This window comes from Mchenga conophoros, linkage group LG5 (assembly GCF_057382185.1).
Source record: "Mchenga conophoros isolate Kocher_MC1m ecotype Shallow Benthic linkage group LG5, M_conophoros_male_GT1.1, whole genome shotgun sequence".
In the NCBI taxonomy this organism is placed as follows: Eukaryota; Metazoa; Chordata; class Actinopteri; order Cichliformes; family Cichlidae; genus Mchenga; species Mchenga conophoros.
This window is the reverse complement of record NC_140530.1, coordinates 7,455,301-7,477,622: the sequence shown is the minus strand read 5'-3', so window position 1 is coordinate 7,477,622 and position 22,322 is coordinate 7,455,301. Positions and strand designations below refer to the sequence as shown.

Sequence of the window (22,322 nt, the reverse complement as noted above, 5' to 3'; positions counted from 1 at the left end):
ACGTTGCACACAAAATTACAGATATAACGGTGACTTAGCTGCTCGTTGGATAAACCCATGGATCTTAGAAAAGATCAACACTACTCGGATGTAAGCACCCGTGTATAACACAATAGGCAAAATTACGCTTGCTAACCTTTCCACATGACAGGCTTCACATTAAATAAACATTTTTTCAAATACTCACCATGATCTGAGACCGTTTAAATATTTTGTTCCTCTGAAAATATGGCAGTATGAAGCTAAACCTTTAGCTTGACGGCTAAAGCAATGCTAAGATTTACACGGAAACGATCAGCGGACATCGGTCTACATTCTTCTTCTATGGTAGCAGCCTGGGCAGAGTAACAGCCAACTTTAAACTGCGCCATCTGTTGGCACCAATTACAGTAGAAAACATTATTGCGACAACACGTTTTTGGGGGAAAATAACAGAGATTGAAACTTTACTGATAATTTGTCCAAGTTGAAAAATGCCCTCCTCCAAAAATATCACGTGACAACCTCATTGCCTTACAGAATTATGACGTCACACACATGTAGAATCTTACCACCATTCTTTCCTTTGATCCTTTGATCCAAAAACCTATAAATAGGGGTGAAGAGCAACGACTTTTAGTCCGTTTCTCGCAGCCTTGATGTGTGCAGCATTGAACCGTTCGCCAGAAAAGCCTTTTGAAATATTTGGATCCTTTGCAATTGTAACTGTATCCAGACACAACATGTCTCAAACAAATCCAAAGGGACAAGAAGTTGACGCCTACACTCTTCCTTGGGATGAGCCACTAGACTCTTCCATTTCCTCTCTTCCTTGGTGTGACCAAGTGGAACTAGAGGAAAAGCGTTTGGAAGAAATGGAGGCTGAAGCGCTCAGAAACACAGAGAACATTAAGTTCTTGATGGAGGAAAATGAGCGAAAGAGCGCTCAACTAAAAAAGTTATCATACCAGCTTCAAGAAAAGGAAGCTATTATTGAGGAGAAACAACAGGATCTCCAAGACATGGACAAAAAGAACCAGGAGCTCCAAGGAAAACTTGATGAAGCCCTGCAACAAAATAAAAACCTTGCCCAAGAGAAGAAACAAGATGGCATGAAGAAGAGAGGGCTGCAGAGCAATCTCCAAGAAATGGAGCTAATGTACAGTGTAGACAAAAAAAGGCTTGATCGCACACTGCAAGAAAATGAAAAGCTCCTCCAAGAGAAAAGGCAACAGGAGTTAAAAGAGAAAGAAATGCATTCCAAGCTTCAGAGCATCAAGCAACACAATGAAAGCTTGCAAGGAAAGCTTGATCAAGCTCTGCGGCAAAATAGAAAACTCCTCCAGGAGAAGATGCAAGACAGCACGAAGAAGAGAGGGCTGCACTCCAATCTCCGAGACATGGAGCTAATGTACAATGTAGACAAAAAAAGGCTTGATCGCACAGAGCAAGCAAACGAGAAGCTTCTCCAAGAGAAAAGGGAACAAGAAATCAAACAAAAAGAAATGGATTCCAATCTTCAGAGCATCAAGCAACAAAATGAAAGCTTGCAAGGAAAGCTTGATGAAGCTCTGCAACAAAATAAAGAAATCCTTCAAGAGAAAGAGCAGCTGGACAGAAAGCAGGGAGACATGGAGTGCCAACTCCAGCTCATGGAGGGAAACAACAGGATGCTGCAGGTAAAGTTCGAAGAGACACTGCACAAATATCAAGACCTGCTTCAAGAGAGAGAGCAGCTGGTCATTAAGCAGAGAGAAGAAAAACTTCTTCTCCAGGAGTTTGAGAAGAAAAACCAAAACCTGCAAGAACTTTACAACAAAATGAAGTTCAAAGCATCTGAGCTGGAAGGAGAAAATGAAAAGCTGCAAAAACAGGAGGCAACATCTAAAGTGCTGAAAGAAAGGTTGGAAGAAAAACAAGCCGAAAAAGAAGAAGTGCAGAAAAAATGCAACAAGCTGCAGAAGCAAAACACAGAAAAAATCGAGGAGCTGATCCTCATCCTCGAGAAAAAGCAGAAAAAGAAAAAACGCTTCTTCTGGAGGAAGAACACTCCTTCTTTCACTACTGCCAATGTCACCTCTTCTTCCCCCACCTCTGCTCCAGCTTAATTCCCCCCCCCCCCTCCCCCCAACACCTCTCCCATCTCCCTCCCCTCTTTTCACAGTCACCCCCCAACCAGTCCCGACAGTTGACTGCCCCCTCTAGAGCCTGGTTCTGTCATAGGTTTCTTCCTTTAAAGGGAGTTTTTCCTATCCACTGTCGCCTCGTGCTTGCTCAGAGGGGATTGTTGGGGTTTTCTCTCCTCTCTCCCTTTACTTTACGCTCTTCTTTACATCCCACCCACCCCCACCTTCTCTTTTTTCTTAATAATTGAACAATAAAAACAATTGGTCACTAATTAAATGTGTCAAATCAATGTCTTTATTCAAGAATACAAGAAATGGGTAATAGCTGCATGTGTGTTTGTGTGTGTGCATAATATGCATACTTTACGTGTTGGATCCAAATCCCACAAGGAATTAAATAAAACAAGAAGACAAACAAAAACAAATATTTCTCTCCCTTCCCAGGTCAGGAATCAGGATGAGGAAGAAATGAGGTCAGATCAGTGCAGGTTTTTGCACTACTGACATAAAGTTTCTGCTGATTAAAAAAAGTATGTCGATATTTCTGAAATACATTTGCAAACAAATAACTTTGACAACTTGTGTTTTTTCATAAAAGAAAAATCAGAGAGCAGAGCTGGTAAAACAGCTTAGCTCCGCAGGTTACAGGAGATCAGATGCCAAATACTTTTCATGACAGTCTTCGTTACTGCATAAATCTCCCCTTTTATCATTGATCAGTAAATCACTGCATATACATTCATCTAACCGTTATAATTTCATGAGTAAAGACTCTCAGATGACTGAATGGCGGTTTTAGTAAATGTTGAACTTTATTGTGATTTCTATTTTTAGAATCAATTGCACACATTTTGATTTAGTTTTGCAAGCTGCTGATTTCACACAGATCCACTGCCCAAACGTGCCTTTGAGTTTTTCATCATTTAACAAGAATAGGCTCAGGCAATCATTGTGGAATTAGGCTTTGGGAAGGTCTGGGGACAGGTATGATGATGGTGGTGGTTTTAAAGCACTGTGGCACAACAGCTTGACTCAGGGAGATGTTAAAGATGCCCGCTAGGACATCAGTCAGCTGGTCAGCACGGGCTCCGAGCACGCGTCCAGGTATATTGTCTGGTCCAGCAGCTTTGTGTGGGTTGACTTTAGTGAGAGTCCTTCTCACACTGGCCGTGGACAGGGACAGCACTTGGTTGTCTGGCGACGGGGTGGCCCTCTGTAGTCCATCTTGCATCCCATTTAAAGAAGTTCGTGTTCGCACTGCGCTTGGATGTCCTGGCCTCTGAGGTTAAGGTGTACGGCTCCTGGTTGTCAACTGACCAATTTATCATGGCAAAGCCTGTGGTGGACAAAAGATAAGAGGCTGATTATAAAAATGATCCATGCACGCCTTATGACCTACAGCATGTACAGTTAACACAGCTAAATGGCTGTGAAATTGTAAAATTACTTTTGAAATAAAGCTATTCAAAGTCAATTAACTGGGACTATAATAATAGCAATGTTAGTGCTAATGTTTGTTTGCTGGCTAATTAAAATAAGCTGCTAGGTGATGTTACTGTTTCAAGTTCTCTCATTGTTTGACATGTAGGGCAGATATTTTGGTGACACTGAGATCAGCCAGACACTAAACAGCAGTGTAATATCAACGCTAGATTAGATGTTTTCTAATCCGATAAAATGACATTATTCCTGTTTATAGAAGATGTTTGTCGTCTGTTTGTTTGACTGACAGGAACAGGAAATAGTGGTTGGAAATTACTGTTGGTGTTACATGAGGGTAAAGAAGGGCTTTAAGCACCTGGGTAAAAACTGGACCCATGATGAAACACTACAACAAGTACAACATATTCTTCAGTTTTAATATGTGACCATACTGTGCAGACTGCTGATGAGTTACACGGTTACATTTCATTAATCATTGTTAAACTAAAGTGGTAAGCAGTTACTTTATCCTTTCACTTAAAATTTCCAGGAAAAACACTACCTTGGCTACTTTTGTGCTTACATTTGATCTATGCTGGGTCACTACTTTTGTGCTTACATTTGATCTATGCTGGGTCACTACTTTTGTGCTTACATTTGATCTATGCTGGGTCACTACTTTTGCACTATAATGCTGCTGCTGACACCTTGGTTCACACTGACAATTAGAAAAAAGCTGATAGGAAAAGAAGGATGGAAAATGCCTGGAATTTAGTTACACTTGCAAATACTGCTTCCTCCAAACTGCAAGCATCAATAAAATGTTACAGTATTGTTTTCTATATCTGTGCATATATCCTTATTGGTAGTTTTCTCGAAATAGAAGCTCTTCATTTAAAAAAAAAAATCTCTGATAACATTGCTGAAGCTAGCGCCCACCCCTACTGCGCATACTGCAAATATAAAACTGATATATACTTACATCATGGAGCAGTTGATGTCTGGTTTCCGACAAATACAGTAAAGAGGTGCGTTCTCCCCCTCCATACCAGTGTTCTCAGGCACTGCTACATGGTCAGTGTCAGACACTTCACTGTCCTACAACATACCACATAGGACCACATTAGAAATGACATGTATGTAGACATGCTAATTATACCTGGCTAAATGGATGCAGTAACAAAATGTTACTTAACTACTCTAGTTATTAGTTTCCAGATGTGTGCAGTTGCTCCAGTCTTACTGACAGTATACTGTTTCAAACACCAGTGCCAACATTTTATTTTTTAAATCTTAGTATGATTCTGCACCAAGACTTGTGGCCTGTTGCTCGGTAACTTATTGTCTGACTACATTAACTACACTTCATAAACATCATTCATTTTCTCCTACTTATTTTATTCAGGTTGTATTCCAGCTGTCATAGGGCAAAAGTACACCCTGGACAGGTCGCCAGTCTGTTGGAGGGTTATTAGAGAGACTCAGACAACCACTCACACCAACAGCCAACTAACCTAACCCCGCGCATGTCTTTGGAGTTCAACACCAGTCTGGCCGAATCACAGATAAGCAGGGTGTCTGTGCTGCAGAGCACAGCTGTGTCAGAGACTCTCGACATCAATGTAGCGTTAAGGATGCGGAGCGATGGGTGCACTAACACAATGTAAATATTAAAGTTCTCGCCATTGTCAATATGCTGTTGCGCCCTTGTTCGTATTATTGCAACCATATCTCGAGTCTAGCTTACCCTAAAAGTTTGGAGAGAATTGGTCTGTTAATAAACGCGATCGATTGTTTGGGACTGCTCTAGCAATCACGTCGCATAAACAACTCTACTTCCGGTGGGAAAACTAATTAAGGGTAAAGTCGCACTAATAACACCTACCACTCGCGTTCATAAGCATACACTATGATCACTTCCACGCAGTAACGTTGTAATAAATGTAATCCCCGGTAAAGTCAATTAGCGAACACTACTGGCATGTAATGCCAATGGCGACCATTTCACAAACTGTAGAAAATGCTCAAAATGTTGTCGGCACCAAAAGTGAAGGGCTGACAGTTGTGTTTATATACGAACCGTAAGCGCTAATGTTGGTTAGCATCAGCTAAAGCGAGGAAGTTTGACACTTGCAGAGGCAGTGAACGCAGAGAGAGCTTAAAAACGCATTGTGTTTTTGTTTTTGTTTTTGCATTAAGACGTTGCACACAAAATTACAGATATAACGGTGACTTAGCTGCTCGTTGGATAAACCCATGGATCTTAGAAAAGATCAACACTACTCGGATGTAAGCACCCGTGTATAACACAATAGGCAAAATTACGCTTGCTAACCTTTCCACATGACAGGCTTCACATTAAATAAACATTTTTTCAAATACTCACCATGATCTGAGACCGTTTAAATATTTTGTTCCTCTGAAAATATGGCAGTATGAAGCTAAACCTTTAGCTTGACGGCTAAAGCAATGCTAAGATTTACACGGAAACGATCAGCGGACATCGGTCTACATTCTTCTTCTATGGTAGCAGCCTGGGCAGAGTAACAGCCAACTTTAAACTGCGCCATCTGTTGGCACCAATTACAGTAGAAAACATTATTGCGACAACACGTTTTTGGGGGAAAATAACAGAGATTGAAACTTTACTGATAATTTGTCCAAGTTGAAAAATGCCCTCCTCCAAAAATATCACGTGACAACCTCATTGCCTTACAGAATTATGACGTCACACACATGTAGAATCTTACCACCATTCTTTCCTTTGATCCTTTGATCCAAAAACCTATAAATAGGGGTGAAGAGCAACGACTTTTAGTCCGTTTCTCGCAGCCTTGATGTGTGCAGCATTGAACCGTTCGCCAGAAAAGCCTTTTGAAATATTTGGATCCTTTGCAATTGTAACTGTATCCAGACACAACATGTCTCAAACAAATCCAAAGGGACAAGAAGTTGACGCCTACACTCTTCCTTGGGATGAGCCACTAGACTCTTCCATTTCCTCTCTTCCTTGGTGTGACCAAGTGGAACTAGAGGAAAAGCGTTTGGAAGAAATGGAGGCTGAAGCGCTCAGAAACACAGAGAACATTAAGTTCTTGATGGAGGAAAATGAGCGAAAGAGCGCTCAACTAAAAAAGTTATCATACCAGCTTCAAGAAAAGGAAGCTATTATTGAGGAGAAACAACAGGATCTCCAAGACATGGACAAAAAGAACCAGGAGCTCCAAGGAAAACTTGATGAAGCCCTGCAACAAAATAAAAACCTTGCCCAAGAGAAGAAACAAGATGGTATGAAGAAGAGAGGGCTGCACAGCAATCTCCAAGAAATGGAGCTAATGTACAGTGTAGACAAAAAAAGGCTTGATCGCACACTGCAAGAAAATGAAAAGCTTCTCCAAGAGAAAAGGCAACAGGAGTTAAAAGAGAAAGAAATGCATTCCAAGCTTCAGAGCATCAAGCAACACAATGAAAGCTTGCAAGGAAAGCTTGATCAAGCTCTGCGGCAAAATAGAAAACTCCTCCAAGAGAAGATGCAAGACAGCACGAAGAAGAGAGGGCTGCACTCCAATCTCCGAGACATGGAGCTAATGTACAATGTAGACAAAAAAAGGCTTGATCGCACAGAGCAAGCAAACGAGAAGCTTCTCCAAGAGAAAAGGGAACAAGAAATCAAACAAAAAGAAATGGATTCCAATCTGCAGAGCATCAAGCAACAAAATGAAAGCTTGCAACGAAAGCTTGATGAAGCTCTGCAACAAAATAAAGAAATCCTTCAAGAGAAAGAGCAGCTGGACAGAAAGCAGGGAGACATGGAGTGCCAACTCCAGCTCATGGAGGGAAACAACAGGATGCTGCAGGTAAAGTTCGATGAGACACTGCACAAATATCAAGACCTGCTTCAAGAGAGAGAACAGCTGGTCGGTAAGCAGAGAGAAGAAAAACTTCTTCTCCAGGAGTTTGAGAAGAAAAACCAAAACCTGCAAGAACTTTACAACAAAATGAAGTTCAAAGCATCTGAGCTGGAAGGAGAAAATGAAAAGCTGCAAAAACAGGAGGCAACATCTAAAGTGCTGAAAGAAAGGTTGGAAGAAAAACAAGCCGAAAAAGAAGAAGTGCAGAAAAAATGCAACAAGCTGCAGAAGCAAAACACAGAAAAAATCGAGGAGCTGATCCTCATCCTCGAGAAAAAGCAGAAAAAGAAAAAACGCTTCTTCTGGAGGAAGAACACTCCTTCTTTCACTACTGCCAATGTCACCTCTTCTTCCCCCACCTCTGCTCCAGCTTAATTCCCCCCCCCCCCTCCCCCCAACACCTCTCCCATCTCCCTCCCCTCTTTTCACAGTCACCCCCCAACCAGTCCCGACAGTTGACTGCCCCCTCTAGAGCCTGGTTCTGTCATAGGTTTCTTCCTTTAAAGGGAGTTTTTCCTATCCACTGTCGCCTCGTGCTTGCTCAGAGGGGATTGTTGGGGTTTTCTCTCCTCTCTCCCTTTACTTTACGCTCTTCTTTACATCCCACCCACCCACCCCCACCTTCTCTTTTTTCTTAATAATTGAACAATAAAAACAATTGGTCACTAATTAAATGTGTCAAATCAATGTCTTTATTCAAGGATACAAGAAATGGGTAATAGCTGCATGTGTGTTTGTGTGTGTGCATAATATGCATACTTTACGTGTTGGATCCAAATCCCACAAGGAATTAAATAAAACAAGAAGACAAACAAAAACAAATATTTCTCTCCCTTCCCAGGTCAGGAATCAGGATGAGGAAGAAATGAGGTCAGATCAGTGCAGGTTTTTGCACTACTGACATAAAGTTTCTGCTGATTAAAAAAAGTATGTCGATATTTCTGAAATACATTTGCAAACAAATAACTTTGACAACTTGTGTTTTTTCATAAAAGAAAAATCAGAGAGCAGAGCTGGTAAAACAGCTTAGCTCCGCAGGTTACAGGAGATCAGATGCCAAATACTTTTCATGACAGTCTTCGTTACTGCATAAATCTCCCCTTTTATCATTGATCAGTAAATCACTGCATATACATTCATCTAACCGTTATAATTTCATGAGTAAAGACTCTCAGATGACTGAATGGCGGTTTTAGTAAATGTTGAACTTTATTGTGATTTCTATTTTTAGAATCAATTGCACACATTTTGATTTAGTTTTGCAAGCTGCTGATTTCACACAGATCCACTGCCCAAACGTGCCTTTGAGTTTTTCATCATTTAACAAGAATAGGCTCAGGCAATCATTGTGTAATTAGGCTTTGGGAAGGTCTGGGGACAGGTATGATGGTGGTGGTGGTTTTAAAGCACTGTGGCACAACAGCTTGACTCAGGGAGATGTTAAAGATGCCCGCTAGGACATCAGTCAGCTGGTCAGCACGGGCTCCGAGCACGCGTCCAGGTATATTGTCTGGTCCAGCAGCTTTGTGTGGGTTGACTTTAGTGAGAGTCCTTCTCACACTGGCCGTGGACAGGGACAGCACTTGGTTGTCTGGCGACGGGGTGGCCCTCTGTAGTCCATCTTGCATCCCATTTAAAGAAGTTCGTGTTCGCACTGCGCTTGGATGTCCTGGCCTCTGAGGTTAAGGTGTACGGCTCCTGGTTGTCAACTGACCAATTTATCATGGCAAAGCCTGTGGTGGACAAAAGATAAGAGGCTGATTATAAAAATGATCCATGCACGCCTTATGACCTACAGCATGTACAGTTAACACAGCTAAATGGCTGTGAAATTGTAAAATTACTTTTGAAATAAAGCTATTCAAAGTCAATTAACTGGGACTATAATAATAGCAATGTTAGTGCTAATGTTTGTTTGCTGGCTAATTAAAATAAGCTGCTAGGTGATGGTACTGTTTCAAGTTCTCTCATTGTTTGACATGTAGGGCAGATATTTTGGTGACACTGAGATCAGCCAGACACTAAACAGCAGTGTAATATCAACGCTAGATTAGATGTTTTCTAATCCGATAAAATGACATTATTCCTGTTTATAGAAGATGTTTGTCGTCTGTTTGTTTGACTGACAGGAACAGGAAATAGTGGTTGGAAATTACTGTTGGTGTTACATGAGGGTAAAGAAGGGCTTTAAGCACCTGGGTAAAAACTGGACCCATGATGAAACACTACAACAAGTACAACATATTCTTCAGTTTTAATATGTGACCATACTGTGCAGACTGCTGATGAGTTACACGGTTACATTTCATTAATCATTGTTAAACTAAAGTGGTAAGCAGTTACTTTATCCTTTCACTTAAAATTTCCAGGAAAAACACTACCTTGGCTACTTTTGTGCTTACATTTGATCTATGCTGGGTCACTACTTTTGTGCTTACATTTGATCTATGCTGGGTCACTACTTTTGTGCTTACATTTGATCTATGCTGGGTCACTACTTTTGCACTATAATGCTGCTGCTGACACCTTGGTTCACACTGACAATTAGAAAAAAGCTGATAGGAAAAGAAGGATGGAAAATGCCTGGAATTTAGTTACACTTGCAAATACTGCTTCCTCCAAACTGCAAGCATCAATAAAATGTTACAGTATTGTTTTCTATATCTGTGCATATATCCTTATTGGTAGTTTTCTCGAAATAGAAGCTCTTCATTTAAAAAAAAAAATCTCTGATAACATTGCTGAAGCTAGCGCCCACCCCTACTGCGCATACTGCAAATATAAAACTGATATATACTTACATCATGGAGCAGTTGATGTCTGGTTTCCGACAAATACAGTAAAGAGGTGCGTTCTCCCCCTCCATACCAGTGTTCTCAGGCACTGCTACATGGTCAGTGTCAGACACTTCACTGTCCTACAACATACCACATAGGACCACATTAGAAATGACATGTATGTAGACATGCTAATTATACCTGGCTAAATGGATGCAGTAACAAAATGTTACTTAACTACTCTAGTTATTAGTTTCCAGATGTGTGCAGTTGCTCCAGTCTTACTGACAGTATACTGTTTCAAACACCAGTGCCAACATTTTATTTTTTAAATCTTAGTATGATTCTGCACCAAGACTTGTGGCCTGTTGCTCGGTAACTTATTGTCTGACTACATTAACTACACTTCATAAACATCATTCATTTTCTCCTACTTATTTTATTCAGGTTGTATTCCAGCTGTCATAGGGCAAAAGTACACCCTGGACAGGTCGCCAGTCTGTTGGAGGGTTATTAGAGAGACTCAGACAACCACTCACACCAACAGCCAACTAACCTAACCCCGCGCATGTCTTTGGAGTTCAACACCAGTCTGGCCGAATCACAGATAAGCAGGGTGTCTGTGCTGCAGAGCACAGCTGTGTCAGAGACTCTCGACATCAATGTAGCGTTAAGGATGCGGAGCGATGGGTGCACTAACACAATGTAAATATTAAAGTTCTCGCCATTGTCAATATGCTGTTGCGCCCTTGTTCGTATTATTGCAACCATATCTCGAGTCTAGCTTACCCTAAAAGTTTGGAGAGAATTGGTCTGTTAATAAACGCGATCGATTGTTTGGGACTGCTCTAGCAATCACGTCGCATAAACAACTCTACTTCCGGTGGGAAAACTAATTAAGGGTAAAGTCGCACTAATAACACCTACCACTCGCGTTCATAAGCATACACTATGATCACTTCCACGCAGTAACGTTGTAATAAATGTAATCCCCGGTAAAGTCAATTAGCGAACACTACTGGCATGTAATGCCAATGGCGACCATTTCACAAACTGTAGAAAATGCTCAAAATGTTGTCGGCACCAAAAGTGAAGGGCTGACAGTTGTGTTTATATACGAACCGTAAGCGCTAATGTTGGTTAGCATCAGCTAAAGCGAGGAAGTTTGACACTTGCAGAGGCAGTGAACGCAGAGAGAGCTTAAAAACGCATTGTGTTTTTGTTTTTGTTTTTGCATTAAGACGTTGCACACAAAATTACAGATATAACGGTGACTTAGCTGCTCGTTGGATAAACCCATGGATCTTAGAAAAGATCAACACTACTCGGATGTAAGCACCCGTGTATAACACAATAGGCAAAATTACGCTTGCTAACCTTTCCACATGACAGGCTTCACATTAAATAAACATTTTTTCAAATACTCACCATGATCTGAGACCGTTTAAATATTTTGTTCCTCTGAAAATATGGCAGTATGAAGCTAAACCTTTAGCTTGACGGCTAAAGCAATGCTAAGATTTACACGGAAACGATCAGCGGACATCGGTCTACATTCTTCTTCTATGGTAGCAGCCTGGGCAGAGTAACAGCCAACTTTAAACTGCGCCATCTGTTGGCACCAATTACAGTAGAAAACATTATTGCGACAACACGTTTTTGGGGGAAAATAACAGAGATTGAAACTTTACTGATAATTTGTCCAAGTTGAAAAATGCCCTCCTCCAAAAATATCACGTGACAACCTCATTGCCTTACAGAATTATGACGTCACACACATGTAGAATCTTACCACCATTCTTTCCTTTGATCCTTTGATCCAAAAACCTATAAATAGGGGTGAAGAGCAACGACTTTTAGTCCGTTTCTCGCAGCCTTGATGTGTGCAGCATTGAACCGTTCGCCAGAAAAGCCTTTTGAAATATTTGGATCCTTTGCAATTGTAACTGTATCCAGACACAACATGTCTCAAACAAATCCAAAGGGACAAGAAGTTGACGCCTACACTCTTCCTTGGGATGAGCCACTAGACTCTTCCATTTCCTCTCTTCCTTGGTGTGACCAAGTGGAACTAGAGGAAAAGCGTTTGGAAGAAATGGAGGCTGAAGCGCTCAGAAACACAGAGAACATTAAGTTCTTGATGGAGGAAAATGAGCGAAAGAGCGCTCAACTAAAAAAGTTATCATACCAGCTTCAAGAAAAGGAAGCTATTATTGAGGAGAAACAACAGGATCTCCAAGACATGGACAAAAAGAACCAGGAGCTCCAAGGAAAACTTGATGAAGCCCTGCAACAAAATAAAAACCTTGCCCAAGAGAAGAAACAAGATGGTATGAAGAAGAGAGGGCTGCACAGCAATCTCCAAGAAATGGAGCTAATGTACAGTGTAGACAAAAAAAGGCTTGATCGCACACTGCAAGAAAATGAAAAGCTTCTCCAAGAGAAAAGGCAACAGGAGTTAAAAGAGAAAGAAATGCATTCCAAGCTTCAGAGCATCAAGCAACACAATGAAAGCTTGCAAGGAAAGCTTGATCAAGCTCTGCGGCAAAATAGAAAACTCCTCCAAGAGAAGATGCAAGACAGCACGAAGAAGAGAGGGCTGCACTCCAATCTCCGAGACATGGAGCTAATGTACAATGTAGACAAAAAAAGGCTTGATCGCACAGAGCAAGCAAACGAGAAGCTTCTCCAAGAGAAAAGGGAACAAGAAATCAAACAAAAAGAAATGGATTCCAATCTGCAGAGCATCAAGCAACAAAATGAAAGCTTGCAACGAAAGCTTGATGAAGCTCTGCAACAAAATAAAGAAATCCTTCAAGAGAAAGAGCAGCTGGACAGAAAGCAGGGAGACATGGAGTGCCAACTCCAGCTCATGGAGGGAAACAACAGGATGCTGCAGGTAAAGTTCGATGAGACACTGCACAAATATCAAGACCTGCTTCAAGAGAGAGAACAGCTGGTCGGTAAGCAGAGAGAAGAAAAACTTCTTCTCCAGGAGTTTGAGAAGAAAAACCAAAACCTGCAAGAACTTTACAACAAAATGAAGTTCAAAGCATCTGAGCTGGAAGGAGAAAATGAAAAGCTGCAAAAACAGGAGGCAACATCTAAAGTGCTGAAAGAAAGGTTGGAAGAAAAACAAGCCGAAAAAGAAGAAGTGCAGAAAAAATGCAACAAGCTGCAGAAGCAAAACACAGAAAAAATCGAGGAGCTGATCCTCATCCTCGAGAAAAAGCAGAAAAAGAAAAAACGCTTCTTCTGGAGGAAGAACACTCCTTCTTTCACTACTGCCAATGTCACCTCTTCTTCCCCCACCTCTGCTCCAGCTTAATTCCCCCCCCCCCCTCCCCCCAACACCTCTCCCATCTCCCTCCCCTCTTTTCACAGTCACCCCCCAACCAGTCCCGACAGTTGACTGCCCCCTCTAGAGCCTGGTTCTGTCATAGGTTTCTTCCTTTAAAGGGAGTTTTTCCTATCCACTGTCGCCTCGTGCTTGCTCAGAGGGGATTGTTGGGGTTTTCTCTCCTCTCTCCCTTTACTTTACGCTCTTCTTTACATCCCACCCACCCACCCCCACCTTCTCTTTTTTCTTAATAATTGAACAATAAAAACAATTGGTCACTAATTAAATGTGTCAAATCAATGTCTTTATTCAAGGATACAAGAAATGGGTAATAGCTGCATGTGTGTTTGTGTGTGTGCATAATATGCATACTTTACGTGTTGGATCCAAATCCCACAAGGAATTAAATAAAACAAGAAGACAAACAAAAACAAATATTTCTCTCCCTTCCCAGGTCAGGAATCAGGATGAGGAAGAAATGAGGTCAGATCAGTGCAGGTTTTTGCACTACTGACATAAAGTTTCTGCTGATTAAAAAAAGTATGTCGATATTTCTGAAATACATTTGCAAACAAATAACTTTGACAACTTGTGTTTTTTCATAAAAGAAAAATCAGAGAGCAGAGCTGGTAAAACAGCTTAGCTCCGCAGGTTACAGGAGATCAGATGCCAAATACTTTTCATGACAGTCTTCGTTACTGCATAAATCTCCCCTTTTATCATTGATCAGTAAATCACTGCATATACATTCATCTAACCGTTATAATTTCATGAGTAAAGACTCTCAGATGACTGAATGGCGGTTTTAGTAAATGTTGAACTTTATTGTGATTTCTATTTTTAGAATCAATTGCACACATTTTGATTTAGTTTTGCAAGCTGCTGATTTCACACAGATCCACTGCCCAAACGTGCCTTTGAGTTTTTCATCATTTAACAAGAATAGGCTCAGGCAATCATTGTGTAATTAGGCTTTGGGAAGGTCTGGGGACAGGTATGATGGTGGTGGTGGTTTTAAAGCACTGTGGCACAACAGCTTGACTCAGGGAGATGTTAAAGATGCCCGCTAGGACATCAGTCAGCTGGTCAGCACGGGCTCCGAGCACGCGTCCAGGTATATTGTCTGGTCCAGCAGCTTTGTGTGGGTTGACTTTAGTGAGAGTCCTTCTCACACTGGCCGTGGACAGGGACAGCACTTGGTTGTCTGGCGACGGGGTGGCCCTCTGTAGTCCATCTTGCATCCCATTTAAAGAAGTTCGTGTTCGCACTGCGCTTGGATGTCCTGGCCTCTGAGGTTAAGGTGTACGGCTCCTGGTTGTCAACTGACCAATTTATCATGGCAAAGCCTGTGGTGGACAAAAGATAAGAGGCTGATTATAAAAATGATCCATGCACGCCTTATGACCTACAGCATGTACAGTTAACACAGCTAAATGGCTGTGAAATTGTAAAATTACTTTTGAAATAAAGCTATTCAAAGTCATTTAACTGGGACTATAATAATAGCAATGTTAGTGCTAATGTTTGTTTGCTGGCTAATTAAAATAAGCTGCTAGGTGATGGTACTGTTTCAAGTTCTCTCATTGTTTGACATGTAGGGCAGATATTTTGGTGACACTGAGATCAGCCAGACACTAAACAGCAGTGTAATATCAACGCTAGATTAGATGTTTTCTAATCCGATAAAATGACATTATTCCTGTTTATAGAAGATGTTTGTCGTCTGTTTGTTTGACTGACAGGAACAGGAAATAGTGGTTGGAAATTACTGTTGGTGTTACATGAGGGTAAAGAAGGGCTTTAAGCACCTGGGTAAAAACTGGACCCATGATGAAACACTACAACAAGTACAACATATTCTTCAGTTTTAATATGTGACCATACTGTGCAGACTGCTGATGAGTTACACGGTTACATTTCATTAATCATTGTTAAACTAAAGTGGTAAGCAGTTACTTTATCCTTTCACTTAAAATTTCCAGGAAAAACACTACCTTGGCTACTTTTGTGCTTACATTTGATCTATGCTGGGTCACTACTTTTGCACTATAATGCTGCTGCTGACACCTTGGTTCACACTGACAATTAGAAAAAAGCTGATAGGAAAAGAAGGATGGAAAATGCCTGGAATTTAGTTACACTTGCAAATACTGCTTCCTCCAAACTGCAAGCATCAATAAAATGTTACAGTATTGTTTTCTATATCTGTGCATATATCCTTATTGGTAGTTTTCTCGAAATAGAAGCTCTTCATTTAAAAAAAAAAATCTCTGATAACATTGCTGAAGCTAGCGCCCACCCCTACTGCGCATACTGCAAATATAAAACTGATATATACTTACATCATGGAGCAGTTGATGTCTGGTTTCCGACAAATACAGTAAAGAGGTGCGTTCTCCCCCTCCATACCAGTGTTCTCAGGCACTGCTACATGGTCAGTGTCAGACACTTCACTGTCCTACAACATACCACATAGGACCACATTAGAAATGACATGTATGTAGACATGCTAATTATACCTGGCTAAATGGATGCAGTAACAAAATGTTACTTAACTACTCTAGTTATTAGTTTCCAGATGTGTGCAGTTGCTCCAGTCTTACTGACAGTATACTGTTTCAAACACCAGTGCCAACATTTTATTTTTTAAATCTTAGTATGATTCTGCACCAAGACTTGTGGCCTGTTGCTCGGTAACTTATTGTCTGACTACATTAACTACACTTCATAAACATCATTCATTTTCTCCTACTTATTTTATTCAGGTTGTATTCCAGCTGTCATAGGGCAAAAGTACACCCTGGACAGGTCGCCAGTCTGTTGGAGGGTTATTAGAGAGACTCAGACAACCACTCACACCAACAGCCAACTAACCTAACCCCGCGCATGTCTTTGGAGTTCAACACCAGTCTGGCCGAATCACAGATAAGCAGGGTGTCTGTGCTGCAGAGCACAGCTGTGTCAGAGACTCTCGACATCAATGTAGCGTTAAGGATGCGGAGCGATGGGTGCACTAACACAATGTAAATATTAAAGTTCTCGCCATTGTCAATATGCTGTTGCGCCCTTGTTCGTATTATTGCAACCATATCTCGAGTCTAGCTTACCCTAAAAGTTTGGAGAGAATTGGTCTGTTAATAAACGCGATCGATTGTTTGGGACTGCTCTAGCAATCACGTCGCATAAACAACTCTACTTCCGGTGGGAAAACTAATTAAGGGTAAAGTCGCACTAATAACACCTACCACTCGCGTTCATAAGCATACACTATGATCACTTCCACGCAGTAACGTTGTAATAAATGTAATCCCCGGTAAAGTCAATTAGCGAACACTACTGGCATGTAATGCCAATGGCGACCATTTCACAAACTGTAGAAAATGCTCAAAATGTTGTCGGCACCAAAAGTGAAGGGCTGACAGTTGTGTTTATATACGAACCGTAAGCGCTAATGTTGGTTAGCATCAGCTAAAGCGAGGAAGTTTGACACTTGCAGAGGCAGTGAACGCAGAGAGAGCTTAAAAACGCATTGTGTTTTTGTTTTTGTTTTTGCATTAAGACGTTGCACACAAAATTACAGATATAACGGTGACTTAGCTGCTCGTTGGATAAACCCATGGATCTTAGAAAAGATCAACACTACTCGGATGTAAGCACCCGTGTATAACACAATAGGCAAAATTACGCTTGCTAACCTTTCCACATGACAGGCTTCACATTAAATAAACATTTTTTCAAATACTCACCATGATCTGAGACCGTTTAAATATTTTGTTCCTCTGAAAATATGGCAGTATGAAGCTAAACCTTTAGCTTGACGGCTAAAGCAATGCTAAGATTTACACGGAAACGATCAGCGGACATCGGTCTACATTCTTCTTCTATGGTAGCAGCCTGGGCAGAGTAACAGCCAACTTTAAACTGCGCCATCTGTTGGCACCAATTACAGTAGAAAACATTATTGCGACAACACGTTTTTGGGGGAAAATAACAGAGATTGAAACTTTACTGATAATTTGTCCAAGTTGAAAAATGCCCTCCTCCAAAAATATCACGTGACAACCTCATTGCCTTACAGAATTATGACGTCACACACATGTAGAATCTTACCACCATTCTTTCCTTTGATCCTTTGATCCAAAAACCTATAAATAGGGGTGAAGAGCAACGACTTTTAGTCCGTTTCTCGCAGCCTTGATGTGTGCAGCATTGAACCGTTCGCCAGAAAAGCCTTTTGAAATATTTGGATCCTTTGCAATTGTAACTGTATCCAGACACAACATGTCTCAAACAAATCCAAAGGGACAAGAAGTTGACGCCTACACTCTTCCTTGGGATGAGCCACTAGACTCTTCCATTTCCTCTCTTCCTTGGTGTGACCAAGTGGAACTAGAGGAAAAGCGTTTGGAAGAAATGGAGGCTGAAGCGCTCAGAAACACAGAGAACATTAAGTTCTTGATGGAGGAAAATGAGCGAAAGAGCGCTCAACTAAAAAAGTTATCATACCAGCTTCAAGAAAAGGAAGCTATTATTGAGGAGAAACAACAGGATCTCCAAGACATGGACAAAAAGAACCAGGAGCTCCAAGGAAAGCTTGATGAAGCCCTGCAACAAAATAAAAAACTTGCCCAAGAGAAGAAACAAGACGGCATGAAGAAGAGAGGGCTGCACAGCAATCTCCAAGAAATGGAGCTAATGTACAGTGTAGACAAAAAAAGGCTTGATCGCACACTGCAAGAAAATGAAAAGCTCCTCCAAGAGAAAAGGCAACAGGAGTTAAAAGAGAAAGAAATGCATTCCAAGCTTCAGAGCATCAAGCAACACAATGAAAGCTTGCAAGGAAAGCTTGATCAAGCTCTGCGGCAAAATAGAAAACTCCTCCAAGAGAAGATGCAAGACAGCACGAAGAAGAGAGGGCTGCACTCCAATCTCCGAGACATGGAGCTAATGTACAATGTAGACAAAAAAAGGCTTGATCGCACAGAGCAAGCAAACGAGAAGCTTCTCCAAGAGAAAAGGGAACAAGAAATCAAACAAAAAGAAATGGATTCCAATCTGCAGAGCATCAAGCAACAAAATGAAAGCTTGCAAGGAAAGCTTGATGAAGCTCTGCAACAAAATAAAGAAATCCTTCAAGAGAAAGAGCAGCTGGACAGAAAGCAGGGAGACATGGAGTGCCAACTCCAGCTCATGGAGGGAAACAACAGGATGCTGCAGGTAAAGTTCGATGAGACACTGCACAAATATCAAGACCTGCTTCAAGAGAGAGAACAGCTGGTCGGTAAGCAGAGAGAAGAAAAACTTCTTCTCCAGGAGTTTGAGAAGAAAAACCAAAACCTGCAAGAACTTTACAACAAAATGAAGTTCAAAGCATCTGAGCTGGAAGGAGAAAATGAAAAGCTGCAAAAACAGGAGGCAACATCTAAAGTGCTGAAAGAAAGGTTGGAAGAAAAACAAGCCGAAAAAGAAGAAGTGCAGAAAAAATGCAACAAGCTGCAGAAGCAAAACACAGAAAAAATCGAGGAGCTGATCCTCATCCTCGAGAAAAAGCAGAAAAAGAAAAAACGCTTCTTCTGGAGGAAGAACACTCCTTCTTTCACTACTGCCAATGTCACCTCTTCTTCCCCCACCTCTGCTCCAGCTTAATTCCCCCCCCCCCTCCCCCCAACACCTCTCCCATCTCCCTCCCCTCTTTTCACAGTCACCCCCCAACCAGTCCCGACAGTTGACTGCCCCCTCTAGAGCCTGGTTCTGTCATAGGTTTCTTCCTTTAAAGGGAGTTTTTCCTATCCACTGTCGCCTCGTGCTTGCTCAGAGGGGATTGTTGGGGTTTTCTCTCCTCTCTCCCTTTACTTTACGCTCTTCTTTACATCCCACCCACCCACCCCCACCTTCTCTTTTTTCTTAATAATTGAACAATAAAAACAATTGGTCACTAATTAAATGTGTCAAATCAATGTCTTTATTCAAGGATACAAGAAATGGGTAATAGCTGCATGTGTGTTTGTGTGTGTGCATAATATGCATACTTTACGTGTTGGATCCAAATCCCACAAGGAATTAAATAAAACAAGAAGACAAACAAAAACAAATATTTCTCTCCCTTCCCAGGTCAGGAATCAGGATGAGGAAGAAATGAGGTCAGATCAGTGCAGGTTTTTGCACTACTGACATAAAGTTTCTGCTGATTAAAAAAAGTATGTCGATATTTCTGAAATACATTTGCAAACAAATAACTTTGACAACTTGTGTTTTTTCATAAAAGAAAAATCAGAGAGCAGAGCTGGTAAAACAGCTTAGCTCCGCAGGTTACAGGAGATCAGATGCCAAATACTTTTCATGACAGTCTTCGTTACTGCATAAATCTCCCCTTTTATCATTGATCAGTAAATCACTGCATATACATTCATCTAACCGTTATAATTTCATGAGTAAAGATTCTCAGATGACTGAATGGCGGTTTTAGTAAATGTTGAACTTTATTGTGATTTCTATTTTTAGAATCAATTGCACACATTTTGATTTCGTTTTGCAAGCTGCTGATTTCACACAGATCCACTGCCCAAACGTGCCTTTGAGTTTTTCATCATTTAACAAGAATAGGCTCAGGCAATCATTGTGTAATTAGGCTTTGGGAAGGTCTGGGGACAGGTATGATGGTGGTGGTGGTTTTAAAGCACTGTGGCACAACAGCTTGACTCAGGGAGATGTTAAAGATGCCCGCTAGGACATCAGTCAGCTGGTCAGCACGGGCTCAGAGCACGCGTCCAGGTATATTGTCTGGTCCAGCAGCTTTGTGTGGGTTGACTTTAGTGAGAGTCCTTCTCACACTGGCCGTGGACAGGGACAGCACTTGGTTGTCTGGCGACGGGGTGGCCCTCTGTAGTCCATCTTGCATCCCATTTAAAGAAGTTTGTGTTCGCACTGCGCTTGGATGTCCTGGCCTCTGAGGTTAAGGTGTACGGCTCCTAGTTGTCAACTGACCAATTTATCATGGCAAAGCCTGTGGTGGACAAAAGACAAGAGGCTGATTATAAAAATGATCCATGCACGCCTTATGACCTACAGCATGTACAGTTAACACAGCTAAATGGCTGTGAAATTGTAAAATTACTTTTGAAATAAAGCTATTCAAAGTCATTTAACTGGGACTAGAATAATAGCAATGTTAGTGCTAATGTTTGTTTGCTGGCTAATTAAAATAAGCTGCTAGGTGATGGTACTGTTTCAAGTTCTCTCATTGTTTGACATGTAGGGCAGATATTTTGGTGACACTGAGATCAGCCAGACACTAAACAGCAGTGTAATATCAACGCTAGATTAGATGTTTTCTAATCCGATAAAATGACATTATTCCTGTTTATAGAAGATGTTTGTCGTCTGTTTGTTTGACTGACAGGAACAGGAAATAGTGGTTGGAAATTACTGTTGGTGTTACATGAGGGTAAAGAAGGGCTTTAAGCACCTGGGTAAAAACTGGACCCATGATGAAACACTACAACAAGTACAACATATTCTTCAGTTTTAATATGTGACCATACTGTGCAGACTGCTGATGAGTTACACGGTTACATTTCATTAATCATTGTTAAACTAAAGTGGTAAGCAGTTACTTTATCCTTTCACTTAAAATTTCCAGGAAAAACACTACCTTGGCTACTTTTGTGCTTACATTTGATCTATGCTGGGTCACTACTTTTGCACTATAATGCTGCTGCTGACACCTTGGTTCACACTGACAACTAGAAAAAAGCTGATAGGAAAAGAAGGATGGAAAATGCCTGGAATTTAGTTACACTTGCAAATACTGCTTCCTCCAAACTGCAAGCATCAATAAAATGTTACAGTATTGTTTTCTATATCTGTGCATATATCCTTATTGGTAGTTTTCTCGAAATAGAAGCTCTTCATTTAAAAAAAAAAAATCTCTGATAACATTGCTGAAGCTAGCGCCCACCCCTACTGCGCATACTGCAAATATAAAACTGATATATACTTACATCATGGAGCAGTTGATGTCTGGTTTCCGACAAATACAGTAAAGAGGTGCGTTCTCCCCCTCCATACCAGTGTTCTCAGGCACTGCTACATGGTCAGTGTCAGACACTTCACTGTCCTACAACATACCACATAGGACCACATTAGAAATGACATGTATGTAGACATGCTAATTATACCTGGCTAAATGGATGCAGTAACAAAATGTTACTTAACTACTCTAGTTATTAGTTTCCAGATGTGTGCAGTTGCTCCAGTCTTACTGACAGTATACTGTTTCAAACACCAGTGCCAACATTTTATTTTTTAAATCTTAGTATGATTCTGCACCAAGACTTGTGGCCTGTTGCTCGGTAACTTATTGTCTGACTACATTAACTACACTTCATAAACATCATTCATTTTCTCCTACTTATTTTATTCAGGTTGTATTCCAGCTGTCATAGGGCAAAAGTACACCCTGGACAGGTCGCCAGTCTGTTGGAGGGTTATTAGAGAGACTCAGACAACCACTCACACCAACAGCCAACTAACCTAACCCCGCGCATGTCTTTGGAGTTCAACACCAGTCTGGCCGAATCACAGATAAGCAGGGTGTCTGTGCTGCAGAGCACAGCTGTGTCAGAGACTCTCGACATCAATGTAGCGTTAAGGATGCGGAGCGATGGGTGCACTAACACAATGTAAATATTAAAGTTCTCGCCATTGTCAATATGCTGTTGCGCCCTTGTTCGTATTATTGCAACCATATCTCGAGTCTAGCTTACCC

At 41.2% G+C, this 22,322-nt stretch overlaps 2 protein-coding genes across 2 annotated transcripts; both read left to right on the top strand.

Moving 5' to 3' along the window:
* On the top strand, positions 1-2,382 carry LOC146573698 (uncharacterized). Its single transcript, XM_085273001.1, has one exon. It carries the CDS (start codon positions 639-641, stop codon positions 2,085-2,087), a length of 1,449 nt encoding a protein of 482 aa, XP_085129127.1. The 5' UTR covers positions 1-638; the 3' UTR covers positions 2,088-2,382.
* A 2,719-nt stretch (positions 2,383-5,101) lies between these two features.
* Positions 5,102-19,463, top strand: LOC146573697 (uncharacterized). Its single transcript, XM_085275456.1, has 5 exons — positions 5,102-7,801; positions 10,763-10,905; positions 12,061-13,531; positions 16,421-16,563; positions 17,719-19,463. Exons 1-5 carry the CDS (start codon positions 6,365-6,367, stop codon positions 19,199-19,201), a joined length of 4,677 nt encoding a protein of 1,558 aa, XP_085131582.1. The 5' UTR covers positions 5,102-6,364; the 3' UTR covers positions 19,202-19,463.
* Positions 19,464-22,322: the final 2,859 nt, after the last annotated feature.